Consider the following 13,925-nt stretch of genomic DNA (forward strand, 5'->3'; position numbering starts at 1 on the left):
ATAAGGGCACTAATATGATATAATATATTTGGGTGAATATTAGAGCTCAGGTCTAGAGACAGGATCATATTAATAGAAAAAATGCTTTCAGTACATAGTTCCTAAACCTTCAGTATCAGATACGCATACAAACTTGTGAGAGAGAAAAATTTTAAGCTTTGCCCAGATCTACCGAGCCAGAAACCCTGGGGTGTTGTCCAGCAATCTGTGTTTTCACAAACCCCCCAGGTGATTCTAGTGCACGCTAAAGTTTGGGAACTACTAGCATAAAAGAGAGGTTCCTAACTCAGACTTCTGAGTCAGTAAAAGCCTCCTAGAGGACGTCATGACCAAGTTGAACTCAGAAGGTGGCACTATTCAGGGGAAAATGAGAACGTTAAATTTGCAGGCGTAAGATGGCTGACTGTGTAAGACCCGAAAGGGAGACAAGTCTGGGTCATGAGAACATCGTGTGCCGGTGTGTGTGTACTAGACAGTTTACACGAGTCGCCTCTAATTCTTACTAAAACCAGAGAACATTCATGGTGATTCCTCAGGTGATGACTCAACAGTAGGGAGGTTGAAAAGACAAACAAAAAGGTGTGCAAAGGTCACAGAACTAGCACCACAGCAGCAGAGTTTAAAACCAGTTGCCTGCCTCCATCCACGGCGCTTTTTCCACTCTGACACTTCATCTGTCGACGAGGATAGCCACTCACAGTCTCAGGACTGTGAGCAGTAAGTGAGATGCTGTCATTGGAAGTTTCCTTCCTGCCAAGAAAAATCATTTAGGGTTACTCTGGCATTTTTACAAGATACACAATCAATGCAAAAACAAGCTATTCGCAAATTCCCCCCAAACCCATGCGGGGTGGTTTTTTTTTTTTTTTTTTTTTTTTTTTTTGGCATGAAGTCAACCAATAATAAAGGATATGCCATGGGGACCAGCAGGTGGAGTGGTGGTGGTTAGGGTGCTGGACACTCCCACATGGCTGACCATGGTTCATATCCTGGACCTGGTCACTTGCCTGTCTCACTTTCTCTCTCTCTGTCTGTCTCCTTAACTCTGGTAAAATTAAAACATAAATGGATGAATAAATACAAAATAAAATAAAATAATTCTTTAAAAATATAATCAAGGAGATGCCTTGATTATAGTCACCTGTTTATTCAGATGAGCCATCCTGGTATCACTGAAGCTTTGCAGTCTTACCAGTCAATAATTTATTGCATGATCATATATTGAGTGTTACTGAGGGCCAGATAGTTCATTAGGCAATAGGGATAAAATGATATATTTTATACTAGGGTGGTGGTTAAGAGACAAATAAGGGCACTAATATGATATAATATATTTGGGTGAATATTAGAGCTCAGGTCTAGAGACAGGATCATATTAATAGAAAAAATGCTTTCAGTACATAGTTCCTAAACCTTCAGTATCAGATACGCATACAAACTTGTGAGAGAGAAAAATTTTAAGCTTTGCCCAGATCTACCGAGCCAGAAACCCTGGGGTGTTGTCCAGCAATCTGTGTTTTCACAAACCCCCCAGGTGATTCTAGTGCACGCTAAAGTTTGGGAACTACTAGCATAAAAGAGAGGTTCCTAACTCAGACTTCTGAGTCAGTAAAAGCCTCCTAGAGGACGTCATGACCAAGTTGAACTCAGAAGGTGGCACTATTCAGGGGAAAATGAGAACGTTAAATTTGCAGGCGTAAGATGGCTGACTGTGTAAGACCCGAAAGGGAGACAAGTCTGGGTCATGAGAACATCGTGTGCCGGTGTGTGTGTACTAGACAGTTTACACGAGTCGCCTCTAATTCTTACTAAAACCAGAGAACATTCATGGTGATTCCTCAGGTGATGACTCAACAGTAGGGAGGTTGAAAAGACAAACAAAAAGGTGTGCAAAGGTCACAGAACTAGCACCACAGCAGCAGAGTTTAAAACCAGTTGCCTGCCTCCATCCACGGCGCTTTTTCCACTCTGACACTTCATCTGTCGACGAGGATAGCCACTCACAGTCTCAGGACTGTGAGCAGTAAGTGAGATGCTGTCATTGGAAGTTTCCTTCCTGCCAAGAAAAATCATTTAGGGTTACTCTGGCATTTTTACAAGATACACAATCAATGCAAAAACAAGCTATTCGCACTAAATCAACACTGGAATGGCTCCTGTTAGTAGTTGTGGAAACAAGTATGTAAATCCCAGTTTTATTGTTCATTTTGGTGTTGTGAGTTGTGGCATGCATTCATCCAGCTGATAGCTTGACAGATTTCTTGTAGGCACAACGCTGGATACCTGTTGAACATGTTGAATGTGCTTTCTGTCCAAATGGGGCTTATATTACAATACTAAATATTTTTAAATAACACAGGCAATCAGTCTTACCTTATTATAACTCTATGTTTTTTAATTTAGTTTAAAAATTAATCTCACCCATAATAGTCTGGGCTACCAATGACCTCAGGTTAGGAAGCAATCCACAGGCCTATGCTCCCACTCTAGCTACTGCTCTCAATACATTGGTAATTAGGACATTCCATCCTGAGATCATTTTCTTTATTAAAATAATGTTACTTGGAAACAAAATGATATAGATAAGTTTAGTGTACCCATTGAGTGGTGTTTTTTTTTTTTTTTTTTTTTTTTTTTTTTGGCATGAAGTCAACCAATAATAAAGGATATGCCATGGGGACCAGCAGGTGGAGTGGTGGTGGTTAGGGTGCTGGACACTCCCACATGGCTGACCATGGTTCATATCCTGGACCTGGTCACTTGCCTGTCTCACTTTCTCTCTCTCTGTCTGTCTCCTTAACTCTGGTAAAATTAAAACATAAATGGATGAATAAATACAAAATAAAATAAAATAATTCTTTAAAAATATAATCAAGGAGATGCCTTGATTATAGTCACCTGTTTATTCAGATGAGCCATCCTGGTATCACTGAAGCTTTGCAGTCTTACCAGTCAATAATTTATTGCATGATCATATATTGAGTGTTACTGAGGGCCAGATAGTTCATTAGGCAATAGGGATAAAATGATATATTTTATACTAGGGTGGTGGTTAAGAGACAAATAAGGGCACTAATATGATATAATATATTTGGGTGAATATTAGAGCTCAGGTCTAGAGACAGGATCATATTAATAGAAAAAATGCTTTCAGTACATAGTTCCTAAACCTTCAGTATCAGATACGCATACAAACTTGTGAGAGAGAAAAATTTTAAGCTTTGCCCAGATCTACCGAGCCAGAAACCCTGGGGTGTTGTCCAGCAATCTGTGTTTTCACAAACCCCCCAGGTGATTCTAGTGCACGCTAAAGTTTGGGAACTACTAGCATAAAAGAGAGGTTCCTAACTCAGACTTCTGAGTCAGTAAAAGCCTCCTAGAGGACGTCATGACCAAGTTGAACTCAGAAGGTGGCACTATTCAGGGGAAAATGAGAACGTTAAATTTGCAGGCGTAAGATGGCTGACTGTGTAAGACCCGAAAGGGAGACAAGTCTGGGTCATGAGAACATCGTGTGCCGGTGTGTGTGTACTAGACAGTTTACACGAGTCGCCTCTAATTCTTACTAAAACCAGAGAACATTCATGGTGATTCCTCAGGTGATGACTCAACAGTAGGGAGGTTGAAAAGACAAACAAAAAGGTGTGCAAAGGTCACAGAACTAGCACCACAGCAGCAGAGTTTAAAACCAGTTGCCTGCCTCCATCCACGGCGCTTTTTCCACTCTGACACTTCATCTGTCGACGAGGATAGCCACTCACAGTCTCAGGACTGTGAGCAGTAAGTGAGATGCTGTCATTGGAAGTTTCCTTCCTGCCAAGAAAAATCATTTAGGGTTACTCTGGCATTTTTACAAGATACACAATCAATGCAAAAACAAGCTATTCGCACTAAATCAACACTGGAATGGCTCCTGTTAGTAGTTGTGGAAACAAGTATGTAAATCCCAGTTTTATTGTTCATTTTGGTGTTGTGAGTTGTGGCATGCATTCATCCAGCTGATAGCTTGACAGATTTCTTGTAGGCACAACGCTGGATACCTGTTGAACATGTTGAATGTGCTTTCTGTCCAAATGGGGCTTATATTACAATACTAAATATTTTTAAATAACACAGGCAATCAGTCTTACCTTATTATAACTCTATGTTTTTTAATTTAGTTTAAAAATTAATCTCACCCATAATAGTCTGGGCTACCAATGACCTCAGGTTAGGAAGCAATCCACAGGCCTATGCTCCCACTCTAGCTACTGCTCTCAATACATTGGTAATTAGGACATTCCATCCTGAGATCATTTTCTTTATTAAAATAATGTTACTTGGAAACAAAATGATATAGATAAGTTTAGTGTTAAACAAGGTTAAGTAAGACATTTTTCTAGCATTAACTCGTACTTCTGACCTCTCAAAAATTATGGAGGTGGGGGAAGACAATCTTTTTTCAGACAATTGAGGTTTGTTAGGTCTATTCTAGGATCAGTCAGGTATTAATCAGCAACGAATAAATGCACAGCTACTAATCAAATTATAACACCTCATGGTTTCCAGAGAGAAGACAGACTCATATTGAAGGAAATGAAAATTTGGATAGACCAATTTGAAAGAGATTTGACAAGGGCACAGATGGCAGAATTAAATCTGCAGGACAAATATCAGGTAAAGTATGGAAAAAAGACTTGAGGTTTTCAAAAGCTTGTCATAAGCAAGATTCATATATGTCATCTACCTTATGTTTAATCTTTCAAATTGAATTAAGGACTAAAGCCTCTAATGAAATAATATCCATTATCTTAAATTTGCATATAGTTTAATCATTGTATTTCTATATAAATGTTTTGGTTTCCTCTGTATTGCTAAATGGCACATGCACTCATCAGAGAGAGACAGAGAGATGGAGAGAGAGAGAAGAGAAAGCACCTTCTTCCTCTGGGGAATGGTCACACCACAATCCCTTTATCTCTCCCCCCATTCAGGATTTTGGATATGCACACACACACACACCTAGCATGTTTTTCAAGCTGCCAGGTCCAGGGCTCAAACCACATAGTCCACCATGTGGGATCCGATTGCTATAGCTACAAGGCCACAGTGCCAGCCCCTAAATAGGTAGCTTTAAATTGCATTGTTTCTACACACTATGCAGAGCTCTGAGGCTTCATCAGTTTTCCAAAATTGAGAGTCTTGAAGATGACCCAGAACACAAACATGGGGTTATAATCTTTGTAGAACTCAGGATCTTAAAGATGTCATCTAACAAAAATCCACAAATAAAGAACAACAAAGACAAGTTAACCAGAAAATTACTTTAAAATAAAGTGCATTTAATAAATGATTGCAGCAGAAATATTTGCTGTGGCTCTATTAAGTGATCAGTTTCTACAGATTTCTACACTATTGTGTGTATTTTGAGGTTAGAGCGATTGCTGTTGTTCCCTCCCAGTCTCATTGCACTGTTTCTATTAATATTAAGTCATGAGAAAAATTATGATATATTTTCTATGCAAAAATGAGTTATGACTTTTCCAGCAACCCAATAATTTCTGCTGCCAAAACGCTATGTCATACAACATATATCAATATTTTTTCATTAGGAAACCAGCAGTTAGCATAATGGCTATGTCGCTGGACTCCCACGTAGTCGACCGTGGTTTGCATCCCGGATCTGGTGGTTTAAAACTCACGCCGGGCGCGTGTGTGTGCATGCCCAAGATCCCGAGAGGAGAATGGAGGAGAAGGGATTGTGGCATGACCATCCGCCCGGGGGGTGATTTCTCGCTTTCTCTCTCTCTGTCTCTCTCCGTCTGTCTGGCAAGCGCATGCGCCCTATAGCAAAAAACCTCTCCAAAAAAAAATATATATATATTTTTTCATTAAAAAGTTGTGATTTATTTTATGAAGTTTTGTCATTTTCCTTCTATTTAAAATATCACTTAATTAACAACATATAGCATATTAATATTATTTGCTTGTTGGGAAAGTCATGATGCATTTTTGCATAGAAAAATACATCATGACTTCCCCAATGACCAAATAAAGTCTGTATATATTCTACTCTGTATTATATTTCAATCTTTTTTGCTACCAAAGGAAAGATACAGTGATGTGAGAGATTTAACATGACAGATAATAGAAGATTTATCTGCGTCATTTGTTTGTGATTTTTATATAAGTACTTATAAAATTTGCCTAATTTTGGATAGATGATGCCATCAATATTATATTTCTTCAACTGGGCAAAGCAATAATTATATGCCTATTGTGCATGTGCTCTTTTTCTTTGGAACTCTATCTAATCTTTCTTCCCCAAAATAAAATTTTCTGGGATGAGTTCCATTAGAAAATTATTTAGCCAGAAAATTAAGAACAGAAACATAAGAACAGAGGGAATATGTTTATTGAGTGCATTGAGTTTTAATTTTAGCATAAATTATCAAAAATTAAATTTCAAGCTATAAAATTACTATAGATGTCATTTTAAAAGGGAAAAACAAAATATTAGAAGGTATGTAACAGAAACACTCCTTTCAGGTCAAAGATGATCACTAGTTGCTTAAGAGTACTTTCAGGGCGTGGGGTCAACAGGTGCATCAGGGTTAAGGTGTTGAACTCTCACATAGTCAACTGCACTTCAAGTGCTGGACTTGGTGACTTGAAAATCATGTGGGGTGTGAGTGTGTGTTTGTGCCCAAAATCTCAGGAGGAGAATGAAGGAGAAGGGACTGTGGTGTGGCCATCTCCCTAGGAGGTGATTTTTCACTTTTCCCGTTCACTTTCTCTCTCTCTCTGGCAAACACATGCATCTTATGGTAAAAACCTTAAAACAATAGATGTAAAGATTGTCTAAAATCTGAATACAGTATGTAATCAGCACTTTTAAATGATTTCAACTTACCAATAAATACAACATATTCCAAAATTTCTATGCACAGAATTCTGTAGAAATAAATTAAAGGTTTATTTTTATGTTTCAGCATTTTTAAACATTCCAGTAAGTCAAAAGGAATAGAAGATAAAATTTATAAAATTTGTATTCACCATCTCCCCCCAGTGTTCTTCATGTGAATTTACATGTCCATTTATAACTTTGAAATTCTTTTAGATGTATTATCTGCTAGACTCCATAGGGCCCTTCTCTTCTTCTGTAACATAATTGCACAATTAAATGGTATTATAACTTCATATTTGGGCTTGGGGGTCACATTTTAGCATGTGTTAAGTTAGCATAAAATGGAAAACTTTAAAATCACTTTTTATGTAATAATAAGCTTATAGATAAGTCTACATATTATATATTTATTTTAACTGTGAAATTCTTAATATTTTCATGCCATAAAATGAAAGCAAAGGGACCATCCAGTATTACATGGTTAAGGCAGCTTAACCCACATGGCCAACTGTGCAGTTAAAGTTCCAGACCAGGTGGCTTGAGAAACATGCTGAGTGTACGTGCATGTGAGTCCAAAATCCTGAAAGGAGGCAGAAATGGAAGAAAAGGGATTGCAGTGTGACCATTCTCCATGGAGGATACTTTCTCACATCCTTCCTCTCCCTCTTTCTCTCTCTGTCTCTCTCCAGCAAGTGCATCCACCCTCTGGAAAACTTCTAAAAATGAAAGCAAAGGGCTATTATGCAAATACTGTCTCTAATGTAAACTTCGTTGTAGGAGATTGCATAAACACATATTTAGATGTCTTTAATTCAGCATCATTTTAACATGTGCAATTTTTATTTGTATGTTGGAATTTTTGAAATAAAGCAATTATCTTGAACACAGATTTGTACACCTGTTTACTATTATCCTCTGATAAACATGGACTGACACATAGATTGCTCAACTAAAAATAAGAATTCCTAGGTTTTAGTCTTGCCTCAATTGCTGGTTCTTGCCAAGTCCTTCCTGGGCTTTGGAATAATAATAACATCTGTCTATATTGTAGGGCTATGGAGGGAGCCAGAGAGACTAATAAACAGAAGCACGTAGCACAGGGTCAAGCTCACAGTCAGGGCTTGATGAATCATGGTGGCTATTAGTATCATGTTTGTCAATATTATTATTATTAACAACATCTATTGAGTGCTATCCAAAATAAAGGATTATTATTGAGGAAATGTGGTTTCCTCTGCTTTTGCTTTCTTTGACTCATTGCCATATCTTTGCTGTTTTTCCTCTTTTAGTCATTTAAGCACTTCAGAGTTCAATATGAAATGAAAAGAAAACAGATTGAACATTTAATACAACCATTGCATAGAGACGGTAAATTGTCACTTGACCAAGCATTGGTAAAACAGTCCTGGGATAGAGTGTCCTCCAGGGTAAGTCTTCCCATCATTAATTTCATTAGAACTTACGTAATTGAGTCAAGAATATTTTTCATCAACTTTTTCTACACACTGATATTGTATTAGTTCCTGTTGCTCTGTCTGAGGTTGGAAAGGCCTAACTACAGGAAAATCTTGTCCTTTTATCAAGTTTTTCCATAAGTTAGTGGAAGTGTTTGGATAAAAACTGCTTCCCTGCTTTGCCTACAGTACACATGCTGGTAGTCATTGATTAGATGACCAATTGGAATCCAGAAAGACCATCTGGATGGCTTTTCACATTATCCAGCTTAATTCTGGATTGTTCAGAGAGGTGACTCTCTTGTAGAAGATCCTCAAGACTAGAAACTCAACAACCCTTCATATGCTGTAACTGCATCTCAGCAACAGTTTAACATGTTCCTGAGTTGTCATTCAATTTTACATTCTTTAATTTAAGAACCTCTTCTTATCTGGTTCCTCATGAATTTGAACTAAAACTGCTCAGTTTCCATCTTCATGTTTAAAGCCCAAGATTTCAAACCCTCTGGAAGCCTATTACCATTTTGGAAGTATTTTTCTTGAACTCATTCTTTGTTTTTAATTTTGATAATCTGATTCTTTCCATCGGCTCGATCATACGATAGGCTAGTTCCTAAACACCTCAGCCTGTCCCACTTGGCATTCCAATAAACTAGGAAATGGTGCTTGAGAATTGGGTAAAAAAGAAGATGTGGTGAGAAGGTTAACAAATCATAGGATTATAGAAAGAATCTTAAAAACTAAACTTGCATCATCTAGAAAACCCTGATTCTTCTGGTCCAGTTGTGAAGCATGTATGAGGTTTCAATGGGATTCTCCTTCTGATGACTGCCCGTATACAACTACTGTATTCTCTGAGCATGTCAGTAACCTGGTCCCTTCCCTCAGCAAACGCCACACTGCCAATCAGCAGCACTTACTGCTATTCTCACAAGAAGAAAATTGCTTAAGCTTCTAAAAATACCTTCCCATGTCTAAGGTGTATTTTGGGTTTCCTCGAAATGTTCTTTAACTATAATTCCCTTCCCATAGCCAAAACATCAACCTCAGAATGTAGATATTTATTTGATATTTATTAAATTAGCCTGAAATCCTTGACTTAAGGTGTTTTATGTATGCTTTAAATCTGTTTGGAAGAACTTTAGGAATCATCTCCTGTAAAAGATGAGAAATGTTTTATTTTTCTGCTTTCTTTCATTTCAGCTCTTTGATTGGCACATACAGCTTGACAAATCTCTTCCTGCCCCTCTGGGCACCATAGGTGCCTGGCTGTACCGAGCAGAGGTGGCCCTGAGGGAGGAGATAACCGTCCAGCAGGTCCACGAGGAAACGGCAAACACAATACAACGGAAACTTGAGCAGCATAAGGTACCGACTCTGGCTGGAGAACTCCAGTGTAACAGTCCTGTGTGGTCTGCAGAGAAGTCCCAGTTAGAACCTGCACTGGTGGGGACCTCCGAAACAACACGCAAACAAGATCCAGTTAGAACCTGCACTGGTGGGGACCTCCCAAACAGGCAAAATGACCCAGTTAGAACCTGCATGGGTGGAGACCTCCTGAGCAGCATTTTCCTCTCATCTGCATTTTCCTTTCCTATATTCATTAATGACAGTCTAGTAGTTCGATTTCCTGAGATTGTCCCAATATTTCTTAGTTTACTTTAGCCCACAACTATCTTTGTTATTTTTGTATTGCATGTTATTTTTCAAGAGATAAAGCTGTAGATATAATGCATTTACATAAAAGTGGGACTGGCCATTGACTCCAGACCTCACCACTGCCTCCATTCTTTTTTTTTTTTTTTTTAAGTTTTACCAGAAGCTCTTTTAAAAAAAGTAAAAGGTAAGGGTGGGACCAGCAGATAGCATAATGGTTATGTTGCTGGACTCCCATGTAGTCAACCACGGTTTGAATCCTGGGCCCAGTGGCTTAAAATTCACGCTCCGCCCTTGTACATGTGTGCCCAAAATCCCAATAAAAGAGTGGAGAAGGGATTGCAGTGTGGCCATGCCCATAGGGGTTGATTTCTTGCTTTCCATCTCTCTGTTTCTCTCTGTCTCTCTCATGAGTGCTTGTGCCCTATAGCAAAAAGTCTCTCTCTTAAAAAAAAAAATTGCCAGAGAACACTTGTACTTGTCAGAGAGGATATATTCCCTGCGATGGTGCATAGTCTCTCTTTGATCCCTTCTCCTCCACTTCTCCATTCTGTCAGGATTTGGGGTGAGGACACACATGTGTATGGTGCATTTTCCAACCACCAAGTCTGGTATTTGAATCATATTGTTGGCCATTTCAGATACAGCTCCCTTAACCATCAGACCACAGGGCTACTTCCATCATAAAAGGATGGCAGACAGGCTTTCTTATGTCCTGGGGCAGTGGGCTGTGAGTAGAGGACCACCACCCTTAACAAGTGGTGGGTCAGGCTTTGTTGGCCTCTTCGTCATTGGGGACGTTTTAAGCTTACCATATGGTCAGTTGTGCATAGGTTTCAGTATACTTCCTCTTTGTATTCTGTAATAACACAAGCCTAATGAAAAATACTGTTTTTCATTAGCATCCCATTAACACAAACTTGAAATTCATGCAGTTGAATTTGTGTACCCCATTGTCTGTGTGACAGTGGGGTTTACTGTGTATGTGGAAAACCAGTAAACAGAGGTTTCTCTTCCTGATGCATAAGGACAATTTATAGCTAATCTATATTGACCAAATTATTGATGTATTTTTAAAGTTGTTCAAGGAACTGGACTATGACATATTGTAGACTACATCATAAAACAAATCATGACAGGTTTTGTTTCATGCCTCTCTGGGACCTCATATCTTGGCTCTTTCAGCTCAACTGACTCACTCTTAGACCAACTCATCAAACAAAATTGACATTGCAGCATTTTTCTGTGGTAGATAATAGCTCGGAGTCCCGCCCCCACTTACTCTTGGCCCTTCCCTGGTTACACTACTTGTCTTCAGACACTTAGAGGCTCATTATCACTTAGCTTCTCCCCTCCACACTTCCACCAACACACACATATCTGACTTCTCCGATGAGAGCACGACACTGGGTTCTGCTCCATCTGCACAGATAATACTCACACCCAGTCTGGGCCTCCTCAGCTGTACCTTGGTTCTCTGAAGCTGGAGGAAGATGCAAGGGCTCTAGAGATCAGGCTTCATGCAAGATCCAGTCACAAGAATTTTTCTTGGTGGTCAGCCAGGTTAAGGCTTTTAGAAGCTCAGAAACACCTGGGCTATTTCTATTTCAAGACTCTCGGTATATTAAAAAAGGAACCTGTGTAGCCTAGTGGTTAAGAGAGTTGCATCCCTCATAGCCAACTGTGGCTCGAATTCCAGCCCCAACAACTTGAAGACCACACAGGACACATGGGCAAGTGTGCCCCAAATCCCGCAGGATGGAGAAATAGAAGAGAAGGGGTTGCGGCATGACTATGCCGTACTGCAGAGTACTTTCTTCCTCTTTCTCTCGCTCTGTCTCTCTCTGGCAAGTACAAGTGCTCTTTGGCAAAAAAAAAAAAAAAAGACATAAAAAGTGTTAAAACAGGGCTATACAGAAAATATCACTTTAACAAATTAGCTATTAAGCATATATAACATAGAATCTCTCTTTACGTAATACATGTAATAAGTGAAACTATTTTAATTGGTGTCACTATTTAATACAAACTAAGTTACCTTAGATTTTTAAATAAAATATAGAACATAAGGGCTAGCCCTATGGCTTAATGGTTAACCACCACAGAGAGGAAGCCAGATCTTAAATGGCCAACCAGAGTTCAAGTCCTGGCCCTGGCAGCTTGAAAAACATATTAGATGTGATGAGATAGAGAATTGGGGGCAAACTATTAGAATATGACCAGATTGCTTTGGGGATACTGCCTCTCTCTCCTGTTCACATTGCCATCTGGCATGAAAAAAAAATGTAGAATTTCATAGTAGTTAAAGTGCTGGACTCCCATGTGGCTAACCACAGTTCGAGTTCTGAACCTGGCAGATTGAAACTCATACAGGCATGTATGCTTGTGTGCCCAGAATCTCAGGAGGTGAGTAGAGAAAGGATTGTGGCTTGGCCAACCCCCAGGGGGTGATTTCTCACTTTCTGTTTCTCTGTTTCTCTCTCTTTGGCAAGCACGTGTGCTCTACAGCAAAAATCTCTCACAAAAATGTAGAATATATATCCACTGTGCATTAAATGTATTGATTCACAAATACATGAGGGCATACTCTATACCTGTTCTGGGCAACAGGAGACAGATGAATGGAACAGACAAAGTCCAGGTATTTGTGGCCCCTCCAGTTTGGAAGTTTGAGAGACATCCATGTGTTCGTTGTTTATATAATAGACTTGAGTTCAATTTACATGAACCACCACCGAGAAAAAGTCCTGCAGTGTGACTGTGCTGCTCACTTCGTAATTATAATAGTTCACAGAAATATTAATTCACGCAGCATTAGTCCCTGGTGAAGAATGAGGTTTAAACTGAACGATGTGCATGCTGCCTGTGTGTTCCAGCGACTATATAATCCCAGGTCCTTAACAAGCTCTCTGTCTTCTAAGAGAGACAGAGACTGAGAGAGACTCCCTCTGGCAACTGCTAAGTGTGTAGCTAGAACAACCTCTGCCAAAGTGTAGCAAATGAGCCATAACAACCAGAAATAAAGTGGGACAGAGAGAGGCAGAGGAGCAGGAGTTGGGGTAGATGGTTTTCTAAGACTGAAGCACTAGAAAAGGGAGCCAGCAGGTGGTATAGTGGTTAAAGGCCCTGAACTTTCACATTGCTGATCTCAGTTTAAGTACTAAATACAGTGACTTGAAACTCACTCCAGGCACATGTGCGTGTGTGCACAAAATCCTGAGAGAAGAATGAAAGAGAAGGGATTGCAGTGTGGCCATTTCCCCCGGGGGGCGGTGATTTCTCAATTTTTCACTCTCTCTGCTTTTCTCTGGCAAGTGCACAGGCCCTATGACAAAAATCTTTTAAAAAAATACAAAAAAAAAAAAAACTCAGAAAAGACTAGACTCAAGAGAAAACTGGAGAATGCAATAAATAGACAACAGGCAGTAGTAGAGATGGTTAGGGGCTAAGACCAGGTTCAAGGTGAATCTCGAAATGATCTTTTTTTTTTTAATTTTTATTTTCTACCTTAATTCACTATACACCATCACAACACACCAATGAATTTTCCATCCAAAATACACTGTGCATTGGTTCAATCAAGCACATCAGCATACATGTTCTCAGCAAGTAATTTTCCAATTCTTACAACCTGTATACCTTGCCCTTTGTCTTGCCATCCCTGATTCCCCATCCCCTATCCTTTGCCATGTCCCATCTTCCTCCTCCATTGTCCCTGGTATCCATGGTTGCCCTCCATGTCTTCCGCCCTCCCCCCCATTCAATTGTTCTGCCAATGAACTCAATTGGTCTAAATATATCCAATAGCTAGCACAGCTGACACATATACACATATACCTATACATGTACCCAAATCTGACCCTAGGCATAAACCCCAGTGAGTAGAATGAACATACTATAAAGTAGTACCCAGCTGTGTCCATACAGCT

The 13,925-nt window shown here is 39.4% G+C and overlaps 1 protein-coding gene across 1 annotated transcript in view; it reads left to right on the forward strand.

Annotated features, from left to right (window-relative positions):
* SYNE1 (spectrin repeat containing nuclear envelope protein 1) overlaps positions 1–13,925 on the forward strand; it is a 596,966-nt gene that overhangs the window by 174,389 nt on the left and 408,652 nt on the right. Inside the window, exons 10-12 of the mRNA XM_027769865.1 lie at positions 4,549–4,656; positions 8,176–8,313; positions 9,544–9,708. Of these exons, the coding sequence (XP_027625666.1) occupies positions 4,549–4,656; positions 8,176–8,313; positions 9,544–9,708 (411 nt within the window). The remainder of the gene's footprint in view (positions 1–4,548; positions 4,657–8,175; positions 8,314–9,543; positions 9,709–13,925) is intronic.

The sequence above is a fragment of the Tupaia chinensis genome, unplaced genomic scaffold (genome assembly GCF_000334495.1).
Source record: "Tupaia chinensis unplaced genomic scaffold, TupChi_1.0 Scaffold000014_1, whole genome shotgun sequence".
NCBI classification, from domain to species: domain Eukaryota; kingdom Metazoa; phylum Chordata; class Mammalia; order Scandentia; family Tupaiidae; genus Tupaia; species Tupaia belangeri.